The sequence below is a fragment of the Saccopteryx leptura genome, chromosome 1, assembly GCF_036850995.1.
Source record: "Saccopteryx leptura isolate mSacLep1 chromosome 1, mSacLep1_pri_phased_curated, whole genome shotgun sequence".
Lineage (NCBI taxonomy): Eukaryota > Metazoa > Chordata > Mammalia > Chiroptera > Emballonuridae > Saccopteryx > Saccopteryx leptura.
Genome location: NC_089503.1, coordinates 351,671,672 through 351,698,264, shown reverse-complemented (window position 1 = coordinate 351,698,264; position 26,593 = coordinate 351,671,672). Strand labels below are relative to the sequence as shown.

Here is a 26,593-nt window from a genome sequence, read left to right as displayed (position 1 = left end):
ACAAACTATGATTATGTTAAGAGATTGAATTGTTAGCCTGCAAAGACAAATTAAGCTAAAATGTGATTAGAATGTAACTACTTTTTGTGTTACTCCTATCCCTTAAAATTATACTTGTTTCCCTTAGGAAAATGTTAAAAGGCATTTGTTAAATTATGATAATGTAACTAAAGAAATCATTAAATTACAAAGACATATTCATGAAGCTTTTCAAAGAAAATTAGAAATTCTAACAGGTCAACCTATATTGAAGGGATTAATAGATAATTTATCGCAATTAAATCCTACTGAACATATTAAAGGATTTTTAGGATCCACTGTGGGACTTTTTATAATAGTATTAATTCTATGTTTTCTTTTATATATAGTCTGTCCATGAATCAAAGCAAGAGAAATAAGGGATGAACGACAGAAGGCTGTGTTTTCTGTGGTGCTTCATAACATTCAGCATAAACAAAAAAGGGGAACTGTAGTGGAATAATTCATTGCATGGCCTTGGATGGGAACACAGCCAACAAGAAAAGAATGTTTGCCAAGAGAACTGTTTTGTGATTTGAAGGTGGGTCACTGAAACAAGTCTATGTGAGTGAAAGCGGTTGCTGGGCTTTCTTCTCAGTAAAACATTCTCATAAGATTTCTGTTCCTTTCAAGGCTATTCCTTGAGATAAAGAGAGGAATGTTATGGGAACCATAGAAGCAATAACAGTTAATGCTTTTTGATATTGTATTGTTATTAAGCTATCATGCAGATGTATTCTATGTATCTTTAAGTAAAGGTTATGCTTGATGCTATGCCAATCTCTAAGTAAACAAGCTTTTTGAAATCTTGTAAATAAAAATAGGACACAGCCTGACCTGTGGTGGCACAGTGGATAAAGTGTTGACCTGGAATGCTGAGGTCACTGGTTCAAAACCCTGGGCTTGCCTGGTCAAGGCACATATGGGAGTTGATGCTTCCTGCTCCTCCCCCCTTCTCTCTCTCTCTCTCTTATCTCTCTCTGTTTCTCTCTTCTTTAAAATGAATAAATAAAAATAATTTAAAAAAATAAAAAAATAGGACACAGTGCAAACTCGGCACCATTTGCCTGAGCGAGCGGTGGTCCTTTGCTAGTCCACGATGATTTCATCTACTGATCTCTCTCTCTGCGCCCCTGACTCACAACAACAGGGAAGAGAGAGAGAGAGACAGGAACATCACCTATTCCTATATGAGCCCTGACCAGGGATCAAACCAACAACCTCTGCACTTCAGGACGATGTTCTAACCCAGTGGTCCCCAACCCCGGGGCCGCGGACCAGTACCGGTCCATGGGCCATTTGGGACCGGTCCACAGAGAAAGAATAAATAACTTACATTATTTCCGTTTTATTTATATATAAGTCTGAATGCTGTTTTATTTTTTTTATTTTATTTTATTTTTAATTTTTTATTTTTTTTACAGAGACAGAGAGTCAGAGAGAGGGATAGACAGGGACAGACAGACAGGAACAGAGAGATGAGAAGCATCAATCATTAGTTTTTCATTGCACGTTGCAACACCTTAGTTGTTCATTGATTGCTTTCTCATATGTGCCTTGACCGCAGGCCTTCAGCAGACCAAGTAACCCCTTGCTGGAGCCAGCGACCTTGGGTTCAAGCTGGTGTCCTCGGGGTCTTGAACCTGGGTCTTCCGCATACCAGTCCAACGCTCTATCCACTGCACCACCGCCTGGTCAGGCTGTTTTATTTTTTTTTAATGACCAGATTCCCTCTGTTACATCTATCTAAGACTCACTCTTGACACTTGTCTCGGTCACATGATACATTTATCCGTCCCACCCCTGTGAAAATATTTTCTGACATTAAACCGGTCCATGGCCCAAAAAAGGTTGGGAACCACTGCTCTAACCAACTAAGCCATCCAGCCAGGTCATAAACATAGTGTGTGTGTGTGTGTGTGTGTGTGTGTGTGTGTGTGACAGAAACAGAGAGAGGGATAGATAGGGATAGACAGACAGAAAGGGAGAGAGATGAGAAGCATCAATTCTTCGTTGCTGCACCTTAGATTTTCATTGATTGCTTTCATATATGTGCCTTGACCCAGGGGGTGGGGGCTACAGCAGAGCGAGTGACCCCTTGCTCAAGCCATCGAACTTGGGCTCAAGTTGGTAAACTTTGCTTCAAACCAGATGAGCCCACGCTCAAGCCAGCAACCTTGGGGATTTGAACTTGGGTCCTCTGCATTCCAGTCTGATGCTGTATCCACTACACCATGGCCTGGTCAGGCAAAAACATTTTTTAAAAACTGTATTAAAAAAAATAAAGAAAGTTAATAGTGGATTATTTCAAGCAAGGACACTTTCCCTTAGGGGAAGGCAGATTACCTCACTAGACTGGATCAGGAAATTCCAGACTGATTGGTTTTAAATTCCACTCCTAAGAAGCTGAAATTGCAAGTAGGTTAGATATTAAGTCTGAGTTTGGAATTCTGGGCTTTTAGCATAAGCATTTTATGGCATAACCAAGGAAGCAAGAGGCATTGACAAAAGAATGCAAAAGATATAGCTCTCACAAGCTCTAAAAAGTTCATCTGCACAGTGATCTAAGATAGTAAAAGCCCTTTGTCGGTACAGGCAGGGAGGCAATAAGAGTGAGATGGCAAAGGCCCCTTATGAACTGTAACAACTCATGACAAATTTCTTTGAGAGCTGGCACAGTGGGACATAAATACAGAGAGATATCAGTTGCAAGTCCCAGGTAAATTCCTGTGTACAAGCCCAACAGGATACAGCTGTCCAGTCCTCAGCATATGTGGCAGGCTATGAAATGCAGATACTCGCACCTTCAGGATGGCTGTAGGGCCAGTAGTCACAGCCACCATCAGAGCCACCTGGCCCACGCAGGTTCGCATGATTTAGACAGACAGTAATGAAACAACAGAGCCAAGAACTGGTGGGCCATTACCTTGAATCCTAGCTTGCACCCAGCAGGTGAGAAATACACACAGTGGAAAAACACTTCCCTTTCCATTCAGGGCTCCCAAAGCCCCTGACTCATCCAAGTATTCCTAGAATCAAAGGTTTGTACCTAATCAGCCTTATTCACCTCTGTTCCCCTTCTCCTTCTCTCTACACAAATTCTGCACAAATTGTCTTCTCCTTCCGCACTCTGCCATCTTGGCTGCCTCTCCTCTGCAATGCTGATGGCATCAACAGAGCAAAAAAGCCCCTGGTCTGCTTTATTTTATAGTATAGAAAATTAAAGTCTTTAAGCCAATATACAAATTAGAAAGTCTCTAATACAAAGCCACTTATCTGAGGCATAAATGGGGTTCCTGCCATCATGCAACAGTCAAGGGTTTGGGGAAAAGCTATTTTTGAGAAAATCTTAGTATTAGAAGGGTGGGAAAGGCTTAGTCTTAAAACTAAGCCTTAGGCTATAAGGACTTTGCCAGTTTACAGCCTGTCCCCCACATCCAATGCAAACTATAAGCGAGCAAACATATACATTATATTCACAAACTTATTTGACCAACAGTGGCCATACCACTTCCATGTTAGAACTTCATGGTCAGGGGTACTTCGCCTTTGTTTGTCATGAGTTCGTTTTCCCACTCCAAAACTTGGTGTTGGAGTTTAAGTATAACTGGCTTATTTTCTGTTTGTGACTGTATTTTGAAGAGCCTCAAAAAATGCTCAGATGAGCTTTTCAGTTGTTTGGTATCTAGTCTCAAACCAAAATCCAATTGGGTCCAAAATCCAATTGGGTAAGATGTGAGGTTTTGTGGTGTTTTATAGGCACTCTAGTTTGTATTTAAGAGTCCAGCCCTAGTGAGATAGCTCAGTTGGTTAGACCATAGTCCCAAAGTGCAGAGGTTGCTGGTTTGATCCCAGTCAGGGCACATACAGAAACAGACTGATTTTCCTGTTTCTCTCTCTCTCTCTCCCTTCCTCTCTCACTAAAATCAATAAATAAAAACTTAAAAACAGCCTGAACAAGCAGTGGCGCAGTAGACAGAGCATCAACTGAGGACACAGAGGATCAGGTTCGAAACTCTGAGGTTGCTGGCTTGAGCACAGGATCATAGACATGACCCTATGGTCTCTGGCTTTAGCCCAAAGGTCACTGGCTTGAACAAAGGCTCACTGGCTCACTGGAGCCCTCCAGTCAAGGCACATATGAAAAAGCAATCAATGAACAACTAAGTTGCCAAAACAAAGAATTGATGCTTTTCATCTCTCTCCCTTTCTGTCTATCCCTATCTGTCTTTCTGTTTCCCTTTCTCAATTAAAAAAAGAAAAAAAACTTAAAAAGAAAAAAAAAATAGTCCACATTATGCTCTGTGTGTTTCTGTCCATCTAAATTAACTCTTCTTGTTATTTCATAGATGAATTTTAATATTATCTCTGTATGGAGTACGCACTGGTTTCAAACAATACCTTTGTGGTAGGAGTTGGTATGCAATCTACTTTGTTTCACTGGGTCTGGTATTTTCCTACCTTGAGAGAACCAAATTATGCCAAGAAATGTTACTGAGTTTGAGGTACTTAGACTTTAGCTGGATTGCTTGTCTATCTTCTGAGTGTAAGGAATTTAATTAAGATTATCTTGACCCTCTTCTGTTCTTATAAGCTATCACCATAAATAAGGATGTCATCGGTAAAGGGAATAATGGTTTGTGTGTGTGTTGAGTGTTCCTAAAAGACCTGAATGTCTTGTGTTAGGTTATGAACTATCACTGGGTTATTAAAGTATCCTCCTTTTAACCTAGTAACTGATATTGCCTACCTTCCCATGTGGATGCAGTCACAGGTTGGCTGTCTTCATCAACAGGTATGGCAAAGGACATGTCGGAGAAGCCTACCACTGTAAAAGTTTCAATCCAGTGGCGATATTGTTTATGGTAGTGCCTGTATCTGGAAGTACTCCCTCTTTGGGGAGAGTATTTAAATTCCTATAATCCACTGTAAAAATTTTTTCTTTTTAAAATTTTATTTATCAATTATTGTAGAGAGAGGAGAGGAGGGAGGGAGCAGGAAGCATCAACTCATAGTAGTTGCTTCCCATATGTGCCTAGACCAGGCAAGCCTGGGGTTTCAAACCGGCGACATCAGTGTTCCAGGTTGACACTTTATCCACTGCACCACCACAGGTCAGGCTAATCTACTGTAAATCTATATGATCCATCTGGCTTTTTAACAGACCAGATTGGGTTATTAGACTGTAAAACAGTAGGCACAATAATTTGTTCTCTTTGGAGTTCCTGAATTTTTCCCTTAATTTGAGTATGTCCTTCCTTAAGATGTATTGAAGTGTATTTGTTATTTTAGATAGAACAGGCAATTTCATTACAGTCCTTTTTCTTTTTAACTTTTTTTTTCTTTTTGTATTTTTCTGAAGCTAGAAACGGGGAGAGACAGTCAAACAAACTCCCGCATGCGCCCTACCGGGATCCACCCGGCACGCCCACCAGGGGCGATGCTCTGCCCACCAGGGGGCGATGCTCTGCCCCTCCGGGGCATCGCTCTGCCGAGACCAGAGCCACTCTAGTGCCTAGGGCAGAGGCCAAGGAGCCATCCCCTGCGCCCGGGGCCATCCTTGCTCCAATGGAGCCTCGGCTGAGGGAGGGGAAGAGAGAGACAGAGAAGGAGGAGAGGGGGAGGGGCAGAGAAGCAGATGGGTGCCTCTCCTGTGTGCCCTGGCCAGGAATCGAACCCAGGACCTCTGCACACCAGGCCGACGACGCTCTGCCACCAAGCCAACCGGCCAGGGCTCATTACAGTCATTTTGCTATAGACAAATTAGTTTTAGAACTGTTACATCCCTATTTGTTATATGGTGTCCTATTACATACATCCCAAGAATGTTTTCTAAACTGGGACCTAGAAGGCAGTTTGCCTTAATGGGCAAGTTTATCATCAATTTTTGGGAATCTATATACCCATGTCCCTGGGGTTAATTTTCCTCCTAATCTTTCGATCAGTAGCTAAGCCAATACAATTTATGTTGCAGAACTCCCCAAATGTAACTCAGGACATGGAGGTTACTGGTGGCTGGGGGATGTGGATATTTAGGATAGAGAGGGTTGGGGAAAAGATGTTTGAGAATCTTTGGATCTCTACTCCCAAATAAGAATCTCTGGATCTCGCCTGACCTGTGGTGGCGCAGTGAGATAAAGCCTCAATATGGAACACTGAGGTCACCGGTTTGAAACCCTGGGCTTGCCTGTTCAAGGCATATATGGGAAGTTGATGCTTCCTGTTCCTCCTCTCTCTCTCTCTCTCTCTCTCTCTCTCTCTCCTCTCTGAAAATTGAATAAATAAAGTCTTTAAAAAATAAAAATTAAGCCCTGGCTGGTTGGCTCAGTGGTAGAGCATCGGCCTGGCGTGCAGGGGTCCCGGGTTCGATTCCCAGCCAGGGCACACAGGAGAAGCGCCCATCTGCTTCTCCACCCCTCCTCCTCTCCTTCCTCTCCGTCTCTCTCTTCCCCTCCCGCAGCCGAGGCTCCATTGGAGCAAAGATGGCCCGGGCGCTGGGGATGGCTCCTCGGCCTCTGCCCCAGGCACTAGAGTGGCTCTGGTCGCAACAGAGCGATGCCCCAGAGGGGCAGAGCATCGCCCCCTGGTGGGCAGAGCGTTGCCCCATGGTGAGCGTGCCGGGTGGATCCCGGTCGGGCGCATGCGGGAGTCTGTCTGTCTCTCCCCGTTTCCAGCTTCAGAAAAATACAAAAAATAAATAAATAAATAATAATAAAAAAAAAGAATCTCTGGATCTCTACTCCCAAATCTACTATCTACTTCACTGGGCAGTTGCTGACAGGAAACTAGGTTTATTCTCTGGGGAGAATAAAATAAAGGAAGAATTAGGATGGGTACATACTATTTTATAAACTGAAGTGTTGGGTGATCAAATGCCTACCGTTTGTTAAAAGTTGAGGTATCTAGGCTCTTCCCCTAACTGGTCCCAGAATTTTGGAGCCAAGCTTTTACTATCCAGGCAAGAAGCTTCAGGATTCTTCTCCAGAGAATCTGACCAGTTCGGAACACTGACGTCAGAGTTCCTCCACAGGGGACCACTCTGTGGTAGAGCTCGGAGCTTCCGATCAGCTTCTTAGTGCTGACCAGGGATCAGATGCCACCCCAAAACACACCACTTTGGCATGTGGATTATTTTGAGCTGAAGATAATCAGGGGCCGGAAGACTCAGAAAGAGTGTTTGTTTACCTCTCCCTTAACTGCTTTAAGAAAATTATTTAAAAATTTTCTAGTGTTTATTTCATTGATTTTTAGAGAAGAAAGGAGAGGTAAAAATGACTGTTCCTGCATGTGCTCTGACTAGGGATCGAACCAGCAACCTCAGTGCTTTGGGACAACGCTCTAACCAACTGAGCCACCTGGCCAGGGCTAAAGGAATTTCGATATGGGTACTAGACCCAAAAGAAAAGTCTTATACAGTGAGGTCTGGCTGTCATCGCTGTTAAGATTTCTGTATGGTCTAATTGCTTGTTTGTTTTACTAAAGAAGTTCTTTTATGCACAGGGTGGGTAGCAGACTCAGTCCCTGGCAGCTGCTTCCCTCCTGTGGCCAGCACTGTGCCCCCCCCTTACTCTTGGCACACAGGGGTGTCCCTACCCTTCTATTGTTCGGCTGAGAGCCCATCTGCCCTTGGAGACCTTGAGCAGTTCCTTCCATGTCACACTGTTCATACCAGCCACACACCTCCCAGATTATGTCCCACAGGAACTTGAAGAGAAACACCAGCAGATGTGCCACTGTCCTGGTCACTTTGTGGTCCTTGTAGAGACTCACAGCTGTCATAGGGTCCCATGCTGCAGTGGAAGGGGATGCAATTGGTTTTTTGTTTGTTTGTTTTTTAATTTTTTTATTTATTTTTTTAGAGAGGAGAGGGAGAGACAGAGAAAGAGAGAGAGAGAGAGGAGAGACAGAGAGAGAAGGGTGGGAGGAGCTGGAAGCATCAACTCCCATATGTGCCTTGACCAGGCAAGCCCAGGGTTTCAAACTGGCGACTTCAGTATTTCCAGGTCGACGCTTTATTCACTGTGTCACCACAAGTCAAGCCTGTAATTGTTTTTTAATCCCTGTGGTACCTGTTATTCACCCCTCTTTGTTCGAGACTGTATCTGTATCTTCTCTCTTTGTTTCTTGATAAGGCGAGGGAGGAAGGGGACACCCGTCTAGCCAGCCAGATCAGCCAAGTCAACCCTGGCGATCAATGGGGTGACAGATGTCGCAGCCAGATCGCCCTCACATCCATCAACCTCATCTTAAGGGAGAACTTGAGGCAGAAAGCTTGGCCTCCACTGAGGAAAGCTGCCTTAGGGAGGGCATGCCCCCTTCCCAAGGCACCCAATGCAGTGCCTGATCCAGGTGGAGGGATAAGGCCCTGAATCTTCAACACAACTCAGGATAACTACAAAGCATCCTCCTTGTTCAAGAAAGGTAATACCACTCCTTGGCCTGCATCTAAGCTCCACTTTTCCCCCTGCCCAGTCTTGCTTCCTTCTCCTCTCCACAAATCTTGATCCCAAGACCACTCCCTGATGAACATCCTTGCACACTACTACCATCTCAAAATCTGCTTCCCAGGAAACTTAACCTGTGATAATTATGTCAGGAGTGGTCCCCCAAAAGAGGCAATAAGATGGGGATTGGGAGCTGAACCACTACTGCTAGTAAAGACCAGCTATCACTGCTGGTTGGTGGAGCACAGCCAGCTTCTGACACAAGGTCATGAGCCAGTTGTTAAATTTTCATCACTACTCAATTTGGATAGTGAACAATATCAAGGTGTAATGCCGGAGGCCATGAAGGTACATATTGGATTCAGGCAGACAGAGGAACTGTGGAGCCAGAAAGCATTGGGTTGTTCCTGTTTAACAGATTCTTGCAACAGCAGACAAGCAAACAGGCAGGGAAAACCGCTTCTCATGGCAGTAGGTGAAATGAACAGCAAAACAGCCCCTCACAGTGGTGGGCAGGCAATTCGCAACCCACCCTGAGGGCAAGCACCCACAGCCTCACAGAGACTATGCACACGTGGTGCTGGCACACGCTCACACACAAATCAAGTAAAGTAGAGGCGAGCATGCCTAACACAGCCGTTTTCTCAATATAACAAAACCTACTAGGCCTGACCTGTGGTGGTGCAGTGGATAAAGCGTCGACCTGGAAATGCTGAGGTCGCCGGTTCGAAACCCTGGGCTTGCCTGGTCAAGGCACATATGGGAGTTGATGCTTCCTGCTCCTCCCCCCGTCTCTCTCTCTCTCTCTCTCTCTCTCTCTCTCTCTCTCTCCCCCCTCTCTCTCTCCTCTCTAAAATGAATAAATAAAAATAAAAAATAAAAAAAAGATGAGCATCTAAAAAAAAAAACCTAATAAAAATAAAATTAGGTGACTAACCCTAAGCTTGACTGATGCTCTAATCTATAACAGCAATTCTAAAATTTAGAATGCATCTGGGCCTGACCTGTGGTGGCACAGTAGATAAAACATCGACCTGGAACGCTGAGATCACTGGTTTGAAACCCTGGGCTTGTCAGGTCACACACAGGAAGCAACTACTATGAGTTGATGCTTCCCTCTTCTCCCCCTTTTCTCTCTGTCTCTCCTGCCTCTCTAAAACTCAATAAATAAAAATCTAAAATAAAAAATGCATCTGAGCCCTGGCTGGTTGGCTCAGTGGTAGAGCGTCGGCCTGGCGTGCGGGAGTCCCGGGTTCGATTCCCGGCCAGGGCACACAGGAGAAGCGCCCATCTGCTTCTCCACCCCTCTCCCTCTCCTTCCTCTCTGTCTCTCTCTTCCCCTCCAGCAGCTGAGGCTCCATTGGAGCAAAGATGGCCTGGGCGCTGGGGATGGCTCCTTGGCCTCTGCCCCAGGCGCTAGAGTGGCTCTGGTAGCAACAGCGACGCCCCGGAGGGGCAGAGCGTCGCCCCCTGGTGGGCGTGCCGGGTGGATCCCGGTCAGGCGCATGCAGGAGTCTGACTGTCTCTCCCCATTTCCACCTTCAGAAAAATACAAAAAAAAAAAAAAAAAATGCATCTGAATCACTTAGAGTGCTTGTTAAAACAGATTGATGCACCCTACCAACAGAGTTTCTAATTCAGTGGTGGATTCTGAGAATTTGCTTTTCTAATAAGTTTCCAGGTGAAGCTGATGCTGATGCTGTTTATTACAGCACACACTTTGAGAGACACTGTTCTAGAAAACTTCAGTGAAAGGTTGAGTGCAGCCTGAACCAGGCAACAGTACAGTGAATAGCACCTTGACCTGGGATGCTGAGGACGAAGGTTCAAAACCCCAAGGTCACCAGTTTGAGTGCTGCCTCATCCAGCTTGAGTGTGGGGTCACTGGCTTGAGCATGGGATCATAGACATGACCCTATGGTTGCTGGCTTGAAGCCTAAGGTCACTATCTTGAGTCCAAGGTCACTAGCTTGAGCAAGGGGTCACTGGCTCAGCTGGAGTCCCCTGGTGAAGGCATGAGTGAGAAAGCAATCAATGAACAACTAAGAGAGGGACAAATAAAGACAGAAAGGAAAAGAAATGAGAAGCATCAATTCTTCATTGCGGCACCTTAGTTGTTCACTGACTGCTTTCTCATATGTGCCTTGAGGGGGGGGGGGGCTACAGCAGACCAAGTGACCCCTTGCTCAAGCCAGCAACCTTGGTCTCAAGCTGGTGAGCCTTGCTCAAACCATATGAGCCCACACTCAAGCCAGGGACCTTAGAGTTTTGAACCTGGGTCCTCTGTGTCCCAGTCCAACACTCTATTTACTACACCACAGCCTAGTCAGGCAAGTTGCTGCTTCTTATCTCTCTCTCTTCCTGTCTGTCCATCCCAATCTGTATCTCTCTCTCTTTCTCTCTCATAAAAAAAAAGGAAGGAAGGAAGGAAGGAAGGAAGGAAGGACGGAAGGAAGGAAGGAAGGAAGGAAGGAAGGAAGGAAGGAAGGAAGGAAGGAAGGGAGGGAGGGAGAGGGAGAGGGGTGAGGGGAAGAGGAGGAGAAGGGGAGAGGGAGAGAGAGAAAGAAAGGTTGAGTGCAATTATCATAACTGAAAGTCAAATGTGAAAGCCAGAGGCCTCGTTGGGATTCAAAATGTTTTCATCCACTGCCATAGGAGAACAGAAACACCTGAGGTTCAGGACTCAATCAAAAAAAGAGCAGCCAAGGCCCAGACCAGGTGGCTTTTAGCAGGAGGGCAGATATTTTTATCTAATAGGCAAAGGTTGTAGGTTCAATCCCCAGGTCAGGGCACATACAGGAACAGATCGATGTTTCTGTATGTGTGTGTTTCTCTCTCCCAGCCTATCTAAAATCGATAATTTAAAAAACAAAGCAAAAAACAAAAAACAAAAAACAAAACAAACCTCACAGCTACAACTGAACTGTTCCTGCAAAAATGAGCAGAGTCGTAGGTACACAAACCAAGGGGCAAGTCTTTGCTCTCACCTGACAGGATTGCTGGGCAGCCTTTTTTTTTTTTTTTTTTTTTAATCATTTTTAGAGAGAGAGAAGAGAGAGAAGGGGGAAGGAGCAGGAAGCATCAACTCCCATATGTGCCTTGACCAGGCAAGCCCAGGGTTTTGAACCGGTGACCTCAGCATTCCAGGTCGACACTTTATCCAGTGCGCCACCACAGGTCAGGCTGGGCAGCCTTTTTCACAACTTTCTCTTTGAAACTCTCTACTCTTACTGGTAGGAACCCAGGCAAAAATGGGGAGCTTGAGGCTAAAGCAGCAAAAGGTTGATTTTATACAGGCCCCCAAAACTGTGAACAGCTGAAAACACTTTGTGAAAATTATTTTTTCTTTTCCTCATCATAACCTGGAAGGATCACTGATTTACGCAAAATCAATAAAAATCATTTATTATAAAACTAGTGAAACTTCCCTTAATAACGTGAACAGGACAGAATTAAGAACCGTTGCCCCATACCCTTCCTGAACCCCCTTTTCAGGACACAAACCCAAAACTTTGATGGAGCCCTTAGCCTCCTGATCTCCAAGCCATCATTCCTTCCGTAAGTAATGCCATCCTGTCCTGAAATCAGCCACAAGCACACTGTCTGAATAAGGGATTCAGGAAAGACCTCAGCCTTAATCAGAGCTCCCCGAGGCCCATGCAGAACTCTGAAGCCTGATCTCGGGCTAAAAATATCAGCTGGTCGGGTGTATGCTTTCTGGAGAATGCTCTGGAATGGTGGTTTTAAAATATTGGCATGCATCAGAATCACCTGGAAAGATTGGGTTTTTTTGTTGTTGTTGTTGTTTTATTTTAATTTTATTTTTTTATTTATTTTACAGGGACAGAGAGAGAGTTAGAGAGAGGGATAGATAGGGACAGACAAACAGGAATGGAGAGAGATGAGAAGCATCAATCATCAGTTTTTCGTTGCAACACCTTAGTTGTTCATTGATTGCTTTCTCATATGTGCCTTGACCGCGGGCCTTCAGCAGACCCAGTAACCCCTTGTTCGAGCCAGCGACCTTGGGTCCAAGCTGGGGAGCTTTGCTCAAGCCAGATGAGTCTGTGCTCAAGCTGGCAACCTCGGAGTCTCGAACCTGGTTCCTTCCACATCCCAGTCGGACGCTCTATCCACTGCGCCATCACCTGGTCAGGCAAATTCCCAGGTGATGCTGATTTTGCTGGCTGGGGGACTACACTTTGAATTCCGAAGTTCTAGTATATGTAAGCAACAGTGTGGGCCCACAAAAGAGATTTTGCTGAAGACAATGTCCTAAACTTCTTCCCTGAAGACTCCCGTAGGACATCTCACCCCGAAGTGCCCAGATATACTACATTTTCCACATTTGGGTCTAGCCACAGCCTCCCTCACCGCATCTCGCTCTTCCCACTCTCGAACCAGGACCCACACACAGGGATTTGACTCAGTGGTTGTTTTCCGAACGGTCCCAGGCCCTCTGGCCAAAGACCTAGAGTGAGCCAGGAAGGTGCAGGAAGTGAAACGCACCTTTCCGGACCCCTGAGCAAACAACGCGCACTACCAGGGCCCCTGAAGCCACTCACCTAGAGAAGTTGGAAAGTCATGGTCATAACTGGGGACATCGCAAGGTACTGGCAAAAGGGCTCTCCGGTCATGAAGACCAGGACTCCGCACCGTGAGATCCTATTCGCGTGAGCAAAACCCCAACCATCTCCAGTATTGCGTCACCCTTTCGCCACTGTCCGCTGGGAAGGAAAGGGCCGCTCCGCCACGCGCAGGGGCCGCGCGCGTTCCGCGGAGCCAGCCGGCAGGGAGGGGCAGCTAGGACGGGATGGGCCTGGCTGCGGTCACCAAGGAAAGGGGCAGAGTCCACCTAGACTGGGCCCATCTAGACCTTAGGACTCTAGAAACTTTCGGGGGCACTAGATTGAGGACCCCACCCCCCGAGAGGAGTGCCTTCGGCAGGCCCGGGACAGGGTGCCAGTGGCAGCGCCCCCGAGGGCCTGAGCTCCGGACTCACTCACCCAACAGCGGCGGCGGCATCCACAGCTCGAGGTAAACGGCCACTGAGGGAGGGGGTCATCCACAAGCGATCTCGGAACTTGGACGCGACGAAGCCCTCTGCGCTGGCGGGGAGCAGGGAGCGGCACCCGCTAGGGGGCGCGGGGTGGCCGGGCGCCCGCGCTCCGCGCGCCGCGCCCCGCCCCCCGCCCCTGCCGCGGCCGCTCGGGGGCCCCGCGACGCTGCAGCCGCCCGCCGGCGCGCGTGGGCCCCTCGTCTTCTGTCCTGCGAGCGCACGCGCTTCCGGCCCAGGGAGGCTCTGTCGCCGCCTCTGCCTCTGTGTCCCTCTCTGCTCTCTAAGGCCCCGGAGGCGCCCCACGCCGGCCGCCCGCGCGGGTGAGCAGAGGGACAGGCTCCTTGATGCCCAGCGGGGAACCTGGAAAGGGGTTGAGGGTGAAGAGTGGCGGCCGAACGGAACCTACACCGCCTCCGGGGATCCCACCGTCCTCGAAGCCTCCACACCTTCTAGAAGGCTCTTCCCTCCGGGCCCGCAGTCTCCCGCAGCGCGGAAACCGCACCTGACCTCCCTGGGTGACCCTGCAGCCGAACGTGAGCCTGGCCGTGGCGCCCCACGCAGTGGGGGCTGAATGCCCTCGGCGGGCTGTCGGCTTCATGGCAACCTCCCGCAAGAAAACGGGCTCTGGGGATGTGAAACAGCTTGTTTGGAGAGAGGCCAGCTTGTCGTTGGATCCAAGGCTCTGTGGCTCCAAGGTCTGAGCGGTCCCAGAGAGCAGATCCCCCTTACGGCATTCTAGTTTACAGACTCGAACTTGCGCGCTTAGTGGCGTGAACCGAGGGCAGATGGCAGGACTCAGCCGGTCCCCTGGAACAGGCGAGGCCGATGGGCTTCGCGGAGCGCTGCTTTCCCCGCCCAGCACCCCCATGAGCCCCGCCTCTGTTCTGGCATCAGCCGCTCCCAACCTCCGATACCCAACAAGGTGCGACCTCCCCCCCTTCCTCGATCCCCGGGGCGTCGGGTAACCCCTGGTGATTGCTGCCACCATCGGACCAGAGGGACTCGCAGCAGGATGGAGTGGGCGGCGAAGGGGTTGGTGCGCAGCCCAGAGTGTTTTAATTCTTTGTTGCACCAGCCTTGCCTGTTTAAGTAAACTTTCTCAATTGTGAAACGTTTGTATGCGGCATTTGTACTTTGGTGGTACAATCGATAGAATTCGCACTTAAGTGACGCCATTTAGGTGAGGGGGGCTAAGTGTTGAAATTTTTTTCAGGATCTGTACTAATTTCCTGGACCTTGACTTTTCACACCTGTTGTACTCTTTTTAACATAGATTATTTTCATTATAACATTTAAATAAATATAAGTATTGCTGGGTTTTCTCCTCTGCTTTGCAAGGCAAAAGATCTCTTTTAGACAAAGCGCCTCTTCTAAAGTCACTGGCAGACTTCTTCAGTCCTTTGTTTGAGTCTTCACCTTACTTTCTCTCTCTCTCTCTCTCTCTCTCTCTCTCTATCTCTATCTTTTTTGTATATTTTTCTGAAGCTGGAAATGGGGAGAGACAGTCAGACAGACTCCTGCATGCGCCCGACCGGGGTCCACCCAGCACACCCACCAGGGGCAAAGCTCTGCCCACCAGGGGGCGATGCTCTGCCCCTCCGGGGTGTCGCTCGGTTGCGACCAGAGCCACTCCAGCGCCCGGGGCAGAGGCCAAGGAGCCATCCCCAGCGCCCGGGGCGATCTTTGCTCCAATGGAGCCTTTGCTGCGGGAGGGGAAGAGAGAGACAGAGAGGAAGGAGGGGGGTGGGGGTGGAGAAGCAAATGGGCACTTCTCCTATGTGCCCTGGCCGGGAATCGAACCCGGGTCCCCCACATGCCAGGCCGATGCTCTACCGCTGAGCCAACCGGCCAGGGCCATTGATTGCTTTCTATATGTGCCTTGACCATGGGCCTTCAGCAGACCGAGTAACCCCTTGCTCGAGCCAATGACCTTGGGTCTAAGCTGGTGAACTTTGCTCAAACTCGTTGAGCTCATGCTCAAGCTGGTGACCTCGGGGTCTCGAACCTGGGTCCTCCGCATCCCAGTCCAACGCTCTATCCAGTGCGCCATCTCCTGGTCAGGCTCTTTCTCTCTTTAAATTGATTTGAGAGAGAGAGAGAGAAGAGAGACGAGGGTGGGCCATCAACTTATAGTAGTTGCTTCTCAAATGTGCCTTGATCAGGCAAGCCCTGGATTTCAAACTGTCAACCGCAGTCCAGGTTGATGCTTTATCCACTCAGTCACCACAGGTGAAACATCTTACCTTGTCTCTAATGTGCTATCTTGCAATAATTTTCAGGACTATCTTTGACCATTAGTGTTGTGGCCCAGATGTCTGAGCTACGTTTAGTGGTCAACACTGCAGATCCTGACCTGCAACTCTGGATTTGGATAGCTCCAGACACACGTGTAGAAGAGGCCTACTTGGACATGCCCAAACAACCTTCACAGTTCACCAGAGCCGGTAGGAGCAGGAAGTGGGAACAAATTGGGGAGATAGTCTATATAAGGGATAGTCCTCGACTGATCTTAAAGTCCTGATTTGGTCATTTACAGGTTGTGTGATCTTAGACAATTTACTAATATAAGCTTGGCTTTTCTGAACTGAAAAGGAAATACAGGACCTTGAATAACTCATTTCAATCAATGTAGTTTTATTATAATGTTGTTGTGAAGAAAAAAAAATCAGTTCCCAGCCAGGACCACTGTCTGTGTGGTTTGTACATTTTCCCCATGTCTGCACTGGTTTTCAGAAGGCACTCCAGGTTCCGCTCACATCCCAAAGATATGCATGTTTTTTATTTTTTTTTTAGGTTTTTTTTTTGTTTTTATAGAGACAGAGAGAGTCAGAGAGGGATAGACAGGGACAGACAGACAGAAATAGAGAGAGATGAGAAGAATCAATCATCAGTTTTTCGTTGTGACACTTTAGTTGTTCATTGATTGCTTTCTCATACATGCCTTGACCACGGGCCTTCAGCAGACCGAGTAACCCCTTGCTCAAGCCAGCGACCTTGGGTCCAAGCTGATGAGCTTTGCTCAAACCAGATGAGTCCACGTTTAAACAGGCGACCTCAGGGTCTCAAACCTGGACCCTCCACATCCCAGTCCAACCCTCTATCCGCTGCGCCACCGCCTGATCAGGCAATATGCATGTTTTTGGTGCATCTAAATTGTCCCACAGTGAGTGTGGGTGTGCAAGAGTGTGCCCTGCAATGAAGTGGCATACTGTCCAATATTAGGTCCTGCCTTTTACCCTGAGCAGCCAAGATGGGAGTCCCACCACTTGAGACCCAGAAATAAATGAGTTAAAATATCATTACCTTACTTGTTTTTATTAATTTTTTTTTTCAGAGAGAGAGGAAGGGAAAGAGATGAGAAGCATCAACTCATAGTTGTGGCATCTTAGTTGTTCATTGATTGCTTTCTCACATGTGCCTTGATAGGGGTGCTCCAGCCAAGCCAGTGACCTTGGGCTCAAGCCAGCGACCATGGGGTTATGTCTATGATCCGACACTCAAGCCAGTGACCCTGCTACCTTGGGGTTTTGAACCCAGATCCTCAGCATCCCAAGCTGATCTCTAGCCACTGCGCCACTGCCTGGTCAGGCTAATTTTTCTTAAATGTATGTATAGCTCACATTAATTTCATGTTTAATATTAGAAATTTTTGGGTCTTTATTTAGAAGTTCAGTGATGTTTTTGTAACCAGAAATATGCCAAAGGAACTCATTTTTGTATCAATTAGCCTATGGAAAAATTGGTCTTCTTATTGACATTTTTTTGTTTTGTTTTGTTTGTATTTTTCCAAAGTTAGAAGTGGGAAGGCATTCAGACAGACTCCTGCATGCTCCTGACTGGGATCCAACTGGCATCCCACCAGGGGATGATGCTCTGCCCGTCTGGGGCAATGCTCCATTGTAGGCAGAGCCATTCTAGAGCCTGAGGCGGAGGCCATGGAGCCTTCCTCAGCACCCAGGCCAACTTTGCTCCAATGGAGCCTTGGCTGCGGGAGGGGAAGAGAGAGAGAGGAAGGAGAGGGGAAAGGGTGGAGAAGCAGATAGGTGCTTTTCCTGTGTGCCCTGGCTGGGAATTGAACCCGGGACTTCCACACGCCAGGTCAACGCTCTACCACTGAGCCAACCAGCCAGGGCCAGACATTTTTCTTAAAGTTACAGTTTCCAAGAACTTATTGAAGATGCTAAGTTAGGACTTACTATAATCTTTTCCTTGCAAGAAGTAGAGAAAAAAAGTTTAAGTATTTAAGGCCTACTAGGCATAAACTATTGCCGGTATTATTTTTATATGTCAGTGTATCATGGAAAAAGGGCCCCTCCCTCCACAATCCATTTCTCCACTGGTGAATGAGAGAGAAGAGAAGCATCCTGTCCTCTTGATGTAGCTGCCTTCATGCCTTGCTTTTACAATGACTGCTTTTAAGATAAAGCACTCCAGAGCCAAAGCACTGAATTGTATTTTAAAAGACTAGTGCTTCTGCCATTGCTGCTTGACATCACATAGACTGAGGGTTTAGGACCCAAGGTCAAGATACAGGACAATCATAGAATTTTATGGACTCATGATGCTTTTCAGTTATTTCATGGTCAGACATTAACTCCAAAATAAAGTAGGGCATATTAACTACAGGAAGAGATTTACCCTGAGATCAATGGACTTTATACAAGTCTGTCAAATTTGCATAAATAGCTCAGAACAAATACTCTGAGGCAGCACTATCCAATACCCCAGTGGTTCTCAACCTTTCTAATGCCGTGACCCTGCAATACAGTTCCTCATGTTGCGGTGACCCCAAACCAAAAAATAATTTTGGTGGCTACTTCATAACTGTAATTTTGCTACAGTTATGATTCGGAATGTAAATACCTGATATGCATTATGTATTTTCCGATGGCTTTAGGCAACCCCGCTGGGGTCGCAACCCACAGGTTGAGAACTGCTGCAATACACTTTTTTGCAATAATAGAAATATATATTTATGTTGTCCATTATGGTAGCCACTAGCCAAATGTGGCTATTGAGCACTTGAAATATGGCTAGTGCGATGAGAAATTGATTTTTTTTCCTAGTGAGAGAAAGAGAAACTCACACAGACAGACAGACAGGAAGGGAGAGAAATGAGAAGCATCAACTCATAGTTGTAGCACTTCAGTTGTTCATTGATTTCTTTCTCATATGTGCCTTGACCTGGAGGCTCCAGCTGAGCCAGTGACCCCTGGCTTAACCCAGAGACCTTGGGCTTTACGCCAGTGACCATGGGGTCATGTCTATGATCCCACCCTCAAGACAGTGACCCCGTGCTTAAGCTAGTGAGCCTGCGCTCAAGCTGGATGAGGTTGCGCTCAAGCTAGCGACCTTGGGGTTTCAAACCTGGGTCTTTAGCATCCCAGGTCCATGCTTTATTAACTGTACCACTGCCTAGTCAGGTGAAAAATTGCATTTAAAAAAAATTTTTTTGAGGAAACTCCACACTGTTTTTGCATAATGGCTGCATCAATTCATATTCCCACCAACAGTGCATGAAGTTTCACTTTTCTACTTGTCTTTTTTTAACTTATATATTGCTTTTAGGGAGAGGAGAGAGAGAGAGAAAGGTGGTGGGAGGAATAGAAAGCATCAACTCGTTGCTGAGTCTATTCGTGTTCTCTTTTGGTTCCATATAAATTTTTGGAATATGTGTCCTATATCTTTGGTATGTCATTGGTATTTTAATTGGTACTGCATTGAATTTATAAATTGCTTTGAGTAATATAGACATTTTAATGATGTTTATCCTTCCTAACCATGAGCACGGTATATGCTTCCACTTGTTTATATCTTCTCTGATTTCTTTTATCAATCTTTTAAAATTTTCCGAGTAAAAGTCTTTAATCTCCCTGGTTAAATTTATTCCTAGGTACTTTATTATTTTGGTTGCAATGGTGAAGAGGATTGCTTCCTTAATATCTCTTTCTGACAGTTCATTGTTAGTATATAAAAATGCCTCTGATTTCTGAGTATTAATTTTATATCCTGCCACCTTGCTGAATTCATTTATCAGGACCAGTAGTTTTTTGTTTGTTTGTTTGTATTTTTCTGAAGCTGGAAACAGGGAGAGACAGTCAGACAGACTCCCGCATGCGCCCGACCGGGATCCACCCGGCACGCCCACCAGGGGGCGATGCTCTGCCCCTCCGGGGCTTCACTCTGCTCCGACCAGAGCCACTCTAGTGCCTGGGGCAGAGGCCAAGGAGCCATCCCCAGCGCCCGGGCCATCTTTGCTCCAATGGAGCCTCGGCTGCGGGAGGGGAAGAGAGAGACAGAGAGGAAGGAGAGGGGGAGGGGTGGAGAAGCAGATGGGCGCTTCTCCTGTGTGTCCTGGCCGGGAATCGAACCCGGGACTTCTGCACGCCAGGCTGACGCTCTACCACTGAGCCAACTGGCCAGGGCCCAGGTCCAGTAGTTTTTTAACTGAGACTTTAGGGTTTTCTATATACAATATCATATCATCTGCAAATAATGATAGTTTTACTTCTTCTTTTCCAATTTGGATGCCTTTTATTTCTTCTTCTTGTCTGATTGCTGTGGCTAGGACATCCAGAGCTATGTTGAATAAAAGTGGTGAGCCTGACCAGGTGGTGGCACAGTGGATAGAGCATTGGACTGGGATGCAGAGGACCCAGGTTCGAGACCCTGCGGTCGCCAGCTTGAGCGCAGGCTCATCTGGGTTTTTTTTGTTTTTTTTTTTATTCATTTTTAGAGAGGAGAGAGAGGAAGAGAGAGAGAGAAGGGGGGAGGAGCTGGAAGCATCAACTCCCATTTGTGCCTTGACCAGGTAAGCCCAAGGTTTTGAACTGGCAACCTCAGTGTTTCCAGGTTGACACCTTATCCACTGAGCCACCACAGGTCAGGCGGCTCATCTGGTTTGAGCAAAAGCCCACCAGCTTGAACCCAATGTCACTGGCTCCAGCAAGGGGTTACTCGGTCTGCTGAAGGCCCGCGGTCAAGGGACATATGAGAAAGCAATCAATGAACAACTAAGGTGTTGTAATGCACAATGGAAACTAATGATTGATGCTTCTCATCTCTCTCCGTTCCTGTCTGTCTGTCCCTGTCTAGCCCTCTCTCTGACTCACTCCCTGTCTCTGTAAAAAATAAAATTAAATTAAAAAAAAAAGTGGTGAAAGGGGGCACCCCTGCCTTGTTCCTGATCTTAAGGGGATTGCTTTTAATTTTTGCCCATTGAGTATGATGTTGGCTGTGAGTCTGTCATAGATAGCCTTTATCATGTTGAGGTATGTTCCCAGTATTCCCACTTTGCTGAGATTTTGATCATGAATGGGTGCTGGATGTTATCAAATGCTTTTTCTGCATCTATTGAAATTATCATATGGTTTTTCTCCTTCCTTTTGTTTATGTGATGAGTCACATTGATTGATTTGTGAATATTGTACCAGCCTTGCCTCCCCAGAATATATCCCACTTGATCATGGTGTATGATTTTTTTCATATATTGCTGGATCTGGTTTGCTAATATTTTGTTGAGGATTTTAGCATCTAAATTCATCAGGGATATTGGCCTATAATTTTTTTTCTTTGTGTTGTCTTTGCCTGGTTTTGGAATCAGAATTATGCTCACCTCATAAAAGGAGCTTGAAAGTCTTCCTTCCTCTTGAAGTTTTTGAAATAGCTTGAGAAGGATAGGAGTTAATTCTTCTTTGAATATTTGGTAGAATTCACTTGTTAAGCCATCAGGCCCAGGACTTTTCTTTGTTGGGAGTTTTTTGATAACTGTTTCGATCTCATTAGTTATAATCGGTCTGTTTAGGTTTTCTGATTCTTCCAGATTGATTTTTGGAAGATTATGTTTCAAGGAATTTGTCCATTTCATCTAGGTTGTCTAGTTTATGGCATACAGTTCTTCATAGTATTTTCTTACACTATTTTGTATTTCTGTTGTGTCAGTTGTTATTTCTCCACTCTCATTTCTAATTTTATTTATTTGAGACCTCTCTCTTTTTTTCTTGGTGAGTCTTTTTTAAAGGTTCATCTATCTTTTTTACCTTTTCAAAGAACCAGCTCCTGGTATCATTGATCCTCTGTATTGTTTCTTTAGCCTCTGTGTCATTTATTTCTGCTCTGATCTTTATTATTTCCTTCCTTCTACTAGCTCTGGGCTTTACTTGCTGTTCTTTTTCTAGTTCTTTTAGATGCAGGGTCAAGTTGTTTATTTGAGCTTTTTGTAGCTTCTTAAGGTATCCCTGTAATGCTATGAACTTCCCTCTCGGGACTGCTTTTGCTGTGTCCCATAAATTTTGAGTTGATGTATGGTCATTATTGTTTGTTTCTAGGAATTTTTTAATTTCTTCTTTGATCTCATTGTTAACCCATTCCTTATTAATTCGTTATTTAGTTTCCAAGTGTTTGAGTTTTTTTAGTTTTTCTGTTGTGGTTGATACCTAGTTTCATGCCATTATGATCAGAGAAAGTGCTTGATATGATTTCAATCTTCTTAAATTTGTTGAGACCGCTTTTGTGCCCTAACATGTGGTCTATCCTAGAAAATGTACCATGGGCACTTGAAAAGAATGTATATTCTGCTGCTTTAGGGTGAAAGGTTCTGAAGATATCTGTTAAATCGAGTTGATCTAGTGTGTCCTTTAAGTCTGCTGTTTCTTTCTTAATTTTTTTTTTGAGAATTTATCTAATGATGTTAGTGGGGTATTAAAATCCCCTACCATTATAGTATTGCTGTTGATCTCGCCCTTTAAATCCATCAAAGTCTGCTTTATATATTTAGGTGCTCCTATATTAAGTACATAGATATTTATAACGGTTATATCTTCCTGTTGGATTGCTCCCTTTATCAACATGTAGTGACCTTCTTTATCTCTTACTATAGCCTTTGTTTTAAAGTCCATTTTGTCTGATATAAGTATTGCTACCCCAGCTTTTTTTTTTCATTTCCATTTACATGAAATATTTTTTTCCATCCTTTTACCTTCAGTCTTTTGTTTTAAGGTGTGTCTCTTGTAGACAGCATATGTAGGGTCCTGATTCCTTATCCATGCAGCAACCCTATGTCTTTTGATTGGATGATTTAATTCATTTACATTTAAGGTTATTATTGATATGTAATGTTTATTGCCATTTTATTCTTTAAATCTGTATTCCTTTTTTGCTATATTCTTTTTCCCCTTTGATCTGTTTACAACAGGCCCCTTAGCATTTCTTGCAGCATTGGTTTGGTTGTAGTGAATTCCTTGAGTTTTTTTGTTTTTTTGTTTTTTGTCTGGAAAGCTTTTTATTTCTCCTTCAATTTTAAATGATAGCCTTGCTGGATAAAGTAGGCTTAGTTGTAGGCTCTTGTTCTGCTCTTTGAATATTTCTTTGCATTCCCTTCTGGCCTCAAGTGTTTCTGTTGAGAAGTCGGAAGTCATCCTTATGGGGTCTCCTTTGTAGGTGATAGCCTTTTTGTCCTCTAGTAGCTTTTAATATTTTCTCTTTATCACTTAGCTTTGGTATTTTAATTATGATGTGTCTTGGTGTAGATTTCTTTGGGTTTCTCTTTAATGAAGTTCTCTGTGCTTCTTGAACTTGTGAGATGTTTTTCTGCCTTAATTTAGGGAAGTTTTCAGCTATGATATGATTGAACAAAGTCTCTATCCCTTGTCCTTTCTCTTCTTCTTCAGGAACCCCTATGATGTGAATGTTAATTCTCTTCATGTTTTCACAGAGCTCTGTTAGAGTTTCCTCAGACTTTTTGAGTCTCTTTTCTTTTTTCTGCTCTGCTTCTGTGCCTTCATTTATCTTGTCCTCTAACTGGCTGATTCTATTCTCAGCTTCATCCGTCCTGCTTTTAATTCCTTCCATTGTGTTCTTCATTTCTGATATTGTATTTGTCATTTCTGACTGATTCTAAATTATTGCAATGTCCCTTTTTTATATTTGCTATCTCTTTACTTAGGTGTTCGTAATGACCATCTGTTGTTGTTCCAAGATCTTTGAGCATCCTAACAATTATTATTTTAAACTCTGCATTGTGTAATTTGGTTATATCTGACTCAGGTCCTTTTCTGGGGATTTCTCTTGATTCATTTGTGTTGCATTTTTTTGCCTTTTCTTTCTTTTTTTTTTTTTTTTTGTATTTTTCTGAAGTTGTAAACGGGGAGCAGACAGACTCCCGCATGCGCCGGACTGGGATCCACCCGGCATGCCCACCAGGGGGCAACGCTCTGCCCACCAGGGGGCAATGTCTGCCCATCTGTGGCATTGCTCTGTTGCAACCAGAGCCATTCTAGTGCCTGAGGCAGAGGCCATCTTTGTTCCAATGGAGCCTCGGCTGCGGGAGGGGAAGAGAGAGACAGAGAGGAAGGAGAGGGGGAGGGGTGGAGAAGCAGATAGGCGCTTCTCCTGTGTGCCCTGGCTGGGAATCGAACCTGAGACTACTGCACGCCAGGCCGACGCTCTACCACTGAGCCAACCGGCCAGGGCTCTTCTTTGTCTTTTCATTTTGTCTTTGTAAAAGAAGGTTTTGCCACTGGGATGTACTGGGTGTGGCCTCTGTGTTTCCTAGGTGTGGTCTGTCTGCAGGCCCGCCACCCCTTCTGCTGCTGCTGCCTAGGGCGTTCAGTTATGGGTGTTGCTGGTACCAGCACACTGGGGCTGTTGCCTGGGTTTCAGCCTCTCCTTCACGGGAGGGGCTGTGATTACATGCTTGGATGTACTAGCCTTGGTGGCCTCAGCCTTCGCCCCGCCCTCGCGGGTGGGATATGTGCTGTGCAGGGGGCCACAAGCCTCGGCCCTGAGGGCAGGGGTGAGCATCTTTGCTCACCTGCCCGTCTCCGCCTGATTCTGGGCTTTCACTCCATTCCAGCAGGAGGAGCAGGCTCGTGGGCGGCTGCTAGCCTTGGCTCAATGGACCATGCGGGGCTGCGTGCCCACTCTCAGTCCCGGGACTCCGCCTGTTCTGGGCTTTCGCTCCACCCCCAAGGGAGGAGCTGGCTCCCTGTCAGGCCACAAGCCTCAGTTCCGCATGCCTCCCGAGGCTGTGCTCCGCGCCGCAGCTCAAGGGCGGGTCTCCGCCCCTTCCGGGGCTCCTGGCCTTTCACCACTGGCTGGATTGCAGGCCCCGGCAGCTGGGCTTGACCACTTTTGCGCGTCTGCTCCACCCAGCCCGGCAAGACTGAGCTCACACCTGGGCCTCAGTGGTGGCCAGCCGGCTTCCGCCCTTCTTCCGCCCTTGCCAATGGAACCGCGCTTCCGCATCCCGCTGCCCCCGCACTCCGGGGAGCCCTCAGCCGTGTGGGTGGGGGCGCTGCAGCTCAGACCCTAACACTCACTACTGTAGTCCTAAAGGCTCCCCCTTCTAAGCGACTCTGCTCTGAGTGCTATGGGAGAGCTTGTTTGGCTGGTGTCCTGCTTCCCTTTGCCGGTATTGCTGTTTCCAGGGGAAGTATTCACTTCAGATTTTAGGAGTGTCTCGTCCCAGGGTTAGGGTGGCTGACCCTCAAAGTGTTTCTCCCTGTGCCTCCTAGATTACACTCCCTTCCCACTGCTCAGGTCCTCTCCTCTCTCCCCATCCCCCATAGCCCTGGGTGAGTGGTTGCGAGAGATTTTCTGCACGGTCACTTTAAGAAGAATCTTGGACCTGACCTGTGGTGGTGCAGTGGATAAAGCGTCGACCTGGAAATGCTGAGGTCGCCGGTTCGAAACTCTGGGCTTGCCTGGTCAAGGCACATATGGGAGTTGATGCTTCCAGCTCCTCCCCCTGCCCCGGTCTCTCTCTCTCTCTCTCTCTCTCTCTCTCTCCCTCTCTCTCTCTCTCCCTCTCTCTCTCCTCTCTAAAATGAATTAAAAAAAAAAAGAAGAATCTTGGGTTCTGAGAAATCAGTCTTTCTCACAAACAGCATCCTGACTTGTTTCGTAGCTAAACTGTCCATATGCCTCTTCTAGGTTCTGGGGCTGCAGGCTGGGGCTTTGTTCCTGGGGCTCAGGACCCTCCCCTCTCTGCTAAACTCACTTCCCGCCATAGGAGTCACTCCCAGCTGCCAGTCACTCCAGGGAGCTGGACAGCCCCTTTTGCATTTCTGCTTTTCCTGCCAGTCTTAGTGTGACTTCTTCAGTGTTCCTTGGTTGAAGTGTCCTCTTAGTTTAGTCCAAAGCTGGTTTTTCCAGATGATGGTTCTTAAAATTAAGTTCTAATCCACTTTGGTTCTGGGAGGTAGAAGTTGGTACGTCTGTCTACTCCATTGCCATCTTGTCCCTAAGACCTTTCTTGTTTTATTGTCCCCAGCTTTAATAAATGTACTCTCAAAATAAAATAATTTTAAAAAGAAATAAGCTATGAAACCACAAAAAGCACCTGATTGGGCAGTGGCACAGTGGATAGAGTGTCGGACTGGGATGCAGAGGACCCAGGTTCGAGACCCCGAGGTTGCCAGCTTGAGCATGGGCTCATCTGGTTTCAGCAACGCTCACCAGCTTGGACCCAAGGTCACTGGCTCGAGCAAGGGGTTACTCGGTCTGCTGAAGGCCCACGGTCAAGGCACATATGAGAAAGCAATCAATGAACAACTAAGATGTCGCAACGAAAAACTAATGATTGATGCTTCTCATCTCTCCGTTCCTGTCTGTCTGTCCCTATTTATCCCTCTCTCTGACTCTCTCTCTGTCACTGTAAAAAAAAAGAAAGAAAAAAAAACCACAAAAAGCTATGGAAGAAACTTAAATGCATATTACTAAGTGAAAGAAGCCTGTCTAAAGAGGCTACATACATATGATTCCAAATGCATGATAGTTTGGAAAAGGCAAAACTATACAAGTAAAAAGATCAGTGGTAGCAAAGGTTTTGGGGAAGAGGTGAATAGATGAAAAACAGGGTATTAGTAGGGTCGTGAAACTATTCTATATGATATAATAATGGCGGCTACATTATATTTTGCAATTATCAAGCCATAGAACTTCACAACACAAAGAGTTGATCTTAATGTATAAAAATTTAAAAACCAGGAAGCATTTAAGATCCTATTCCCTGGCATATGCCATCAATTTGGCTCAAAAACTATTATTTAACAAAGCATTTAGAAAGTTAAGG

At 46.1% G+C, this 26,593-nt stretch overlaps 1 protein-coding gene across 2 annotated transcripts in view; it reads right to left on the bottom strand.

Annotated features, from left to right (window-relative positions):
* Positions 1-14,513, bottom strand: part of LOC136389528 (uncharacterized) — a 46,891-nt gene extending 32,378 nt beyond the window's left edge. The window contains exons 1-2 of one of the 2 annotated variants that reach the window (XM_066361365.1): positions 14,024-14,513; positions 13,469-13,881 (exon numbers count right to left, since the gene is read on the bottom strand). In XM_066361365.1, coding sequence (XP_066217462.1) covers positions 13,469-13,881; positions 14,024-14,509 — 899 coding nt within the window. In that variant the 5' untranslated portion in view covers positions 14,510-14,513. The remainder of the gene's footprint in view (positions 1-13,468; positions 13,882-14,023) is intronic. The other variant, XM_066361366.1, reaches the window with a different exon arrangement.
* Between the last annotated feature and the right edge of the window lie 12,080 nt (positions 14,514-26,593).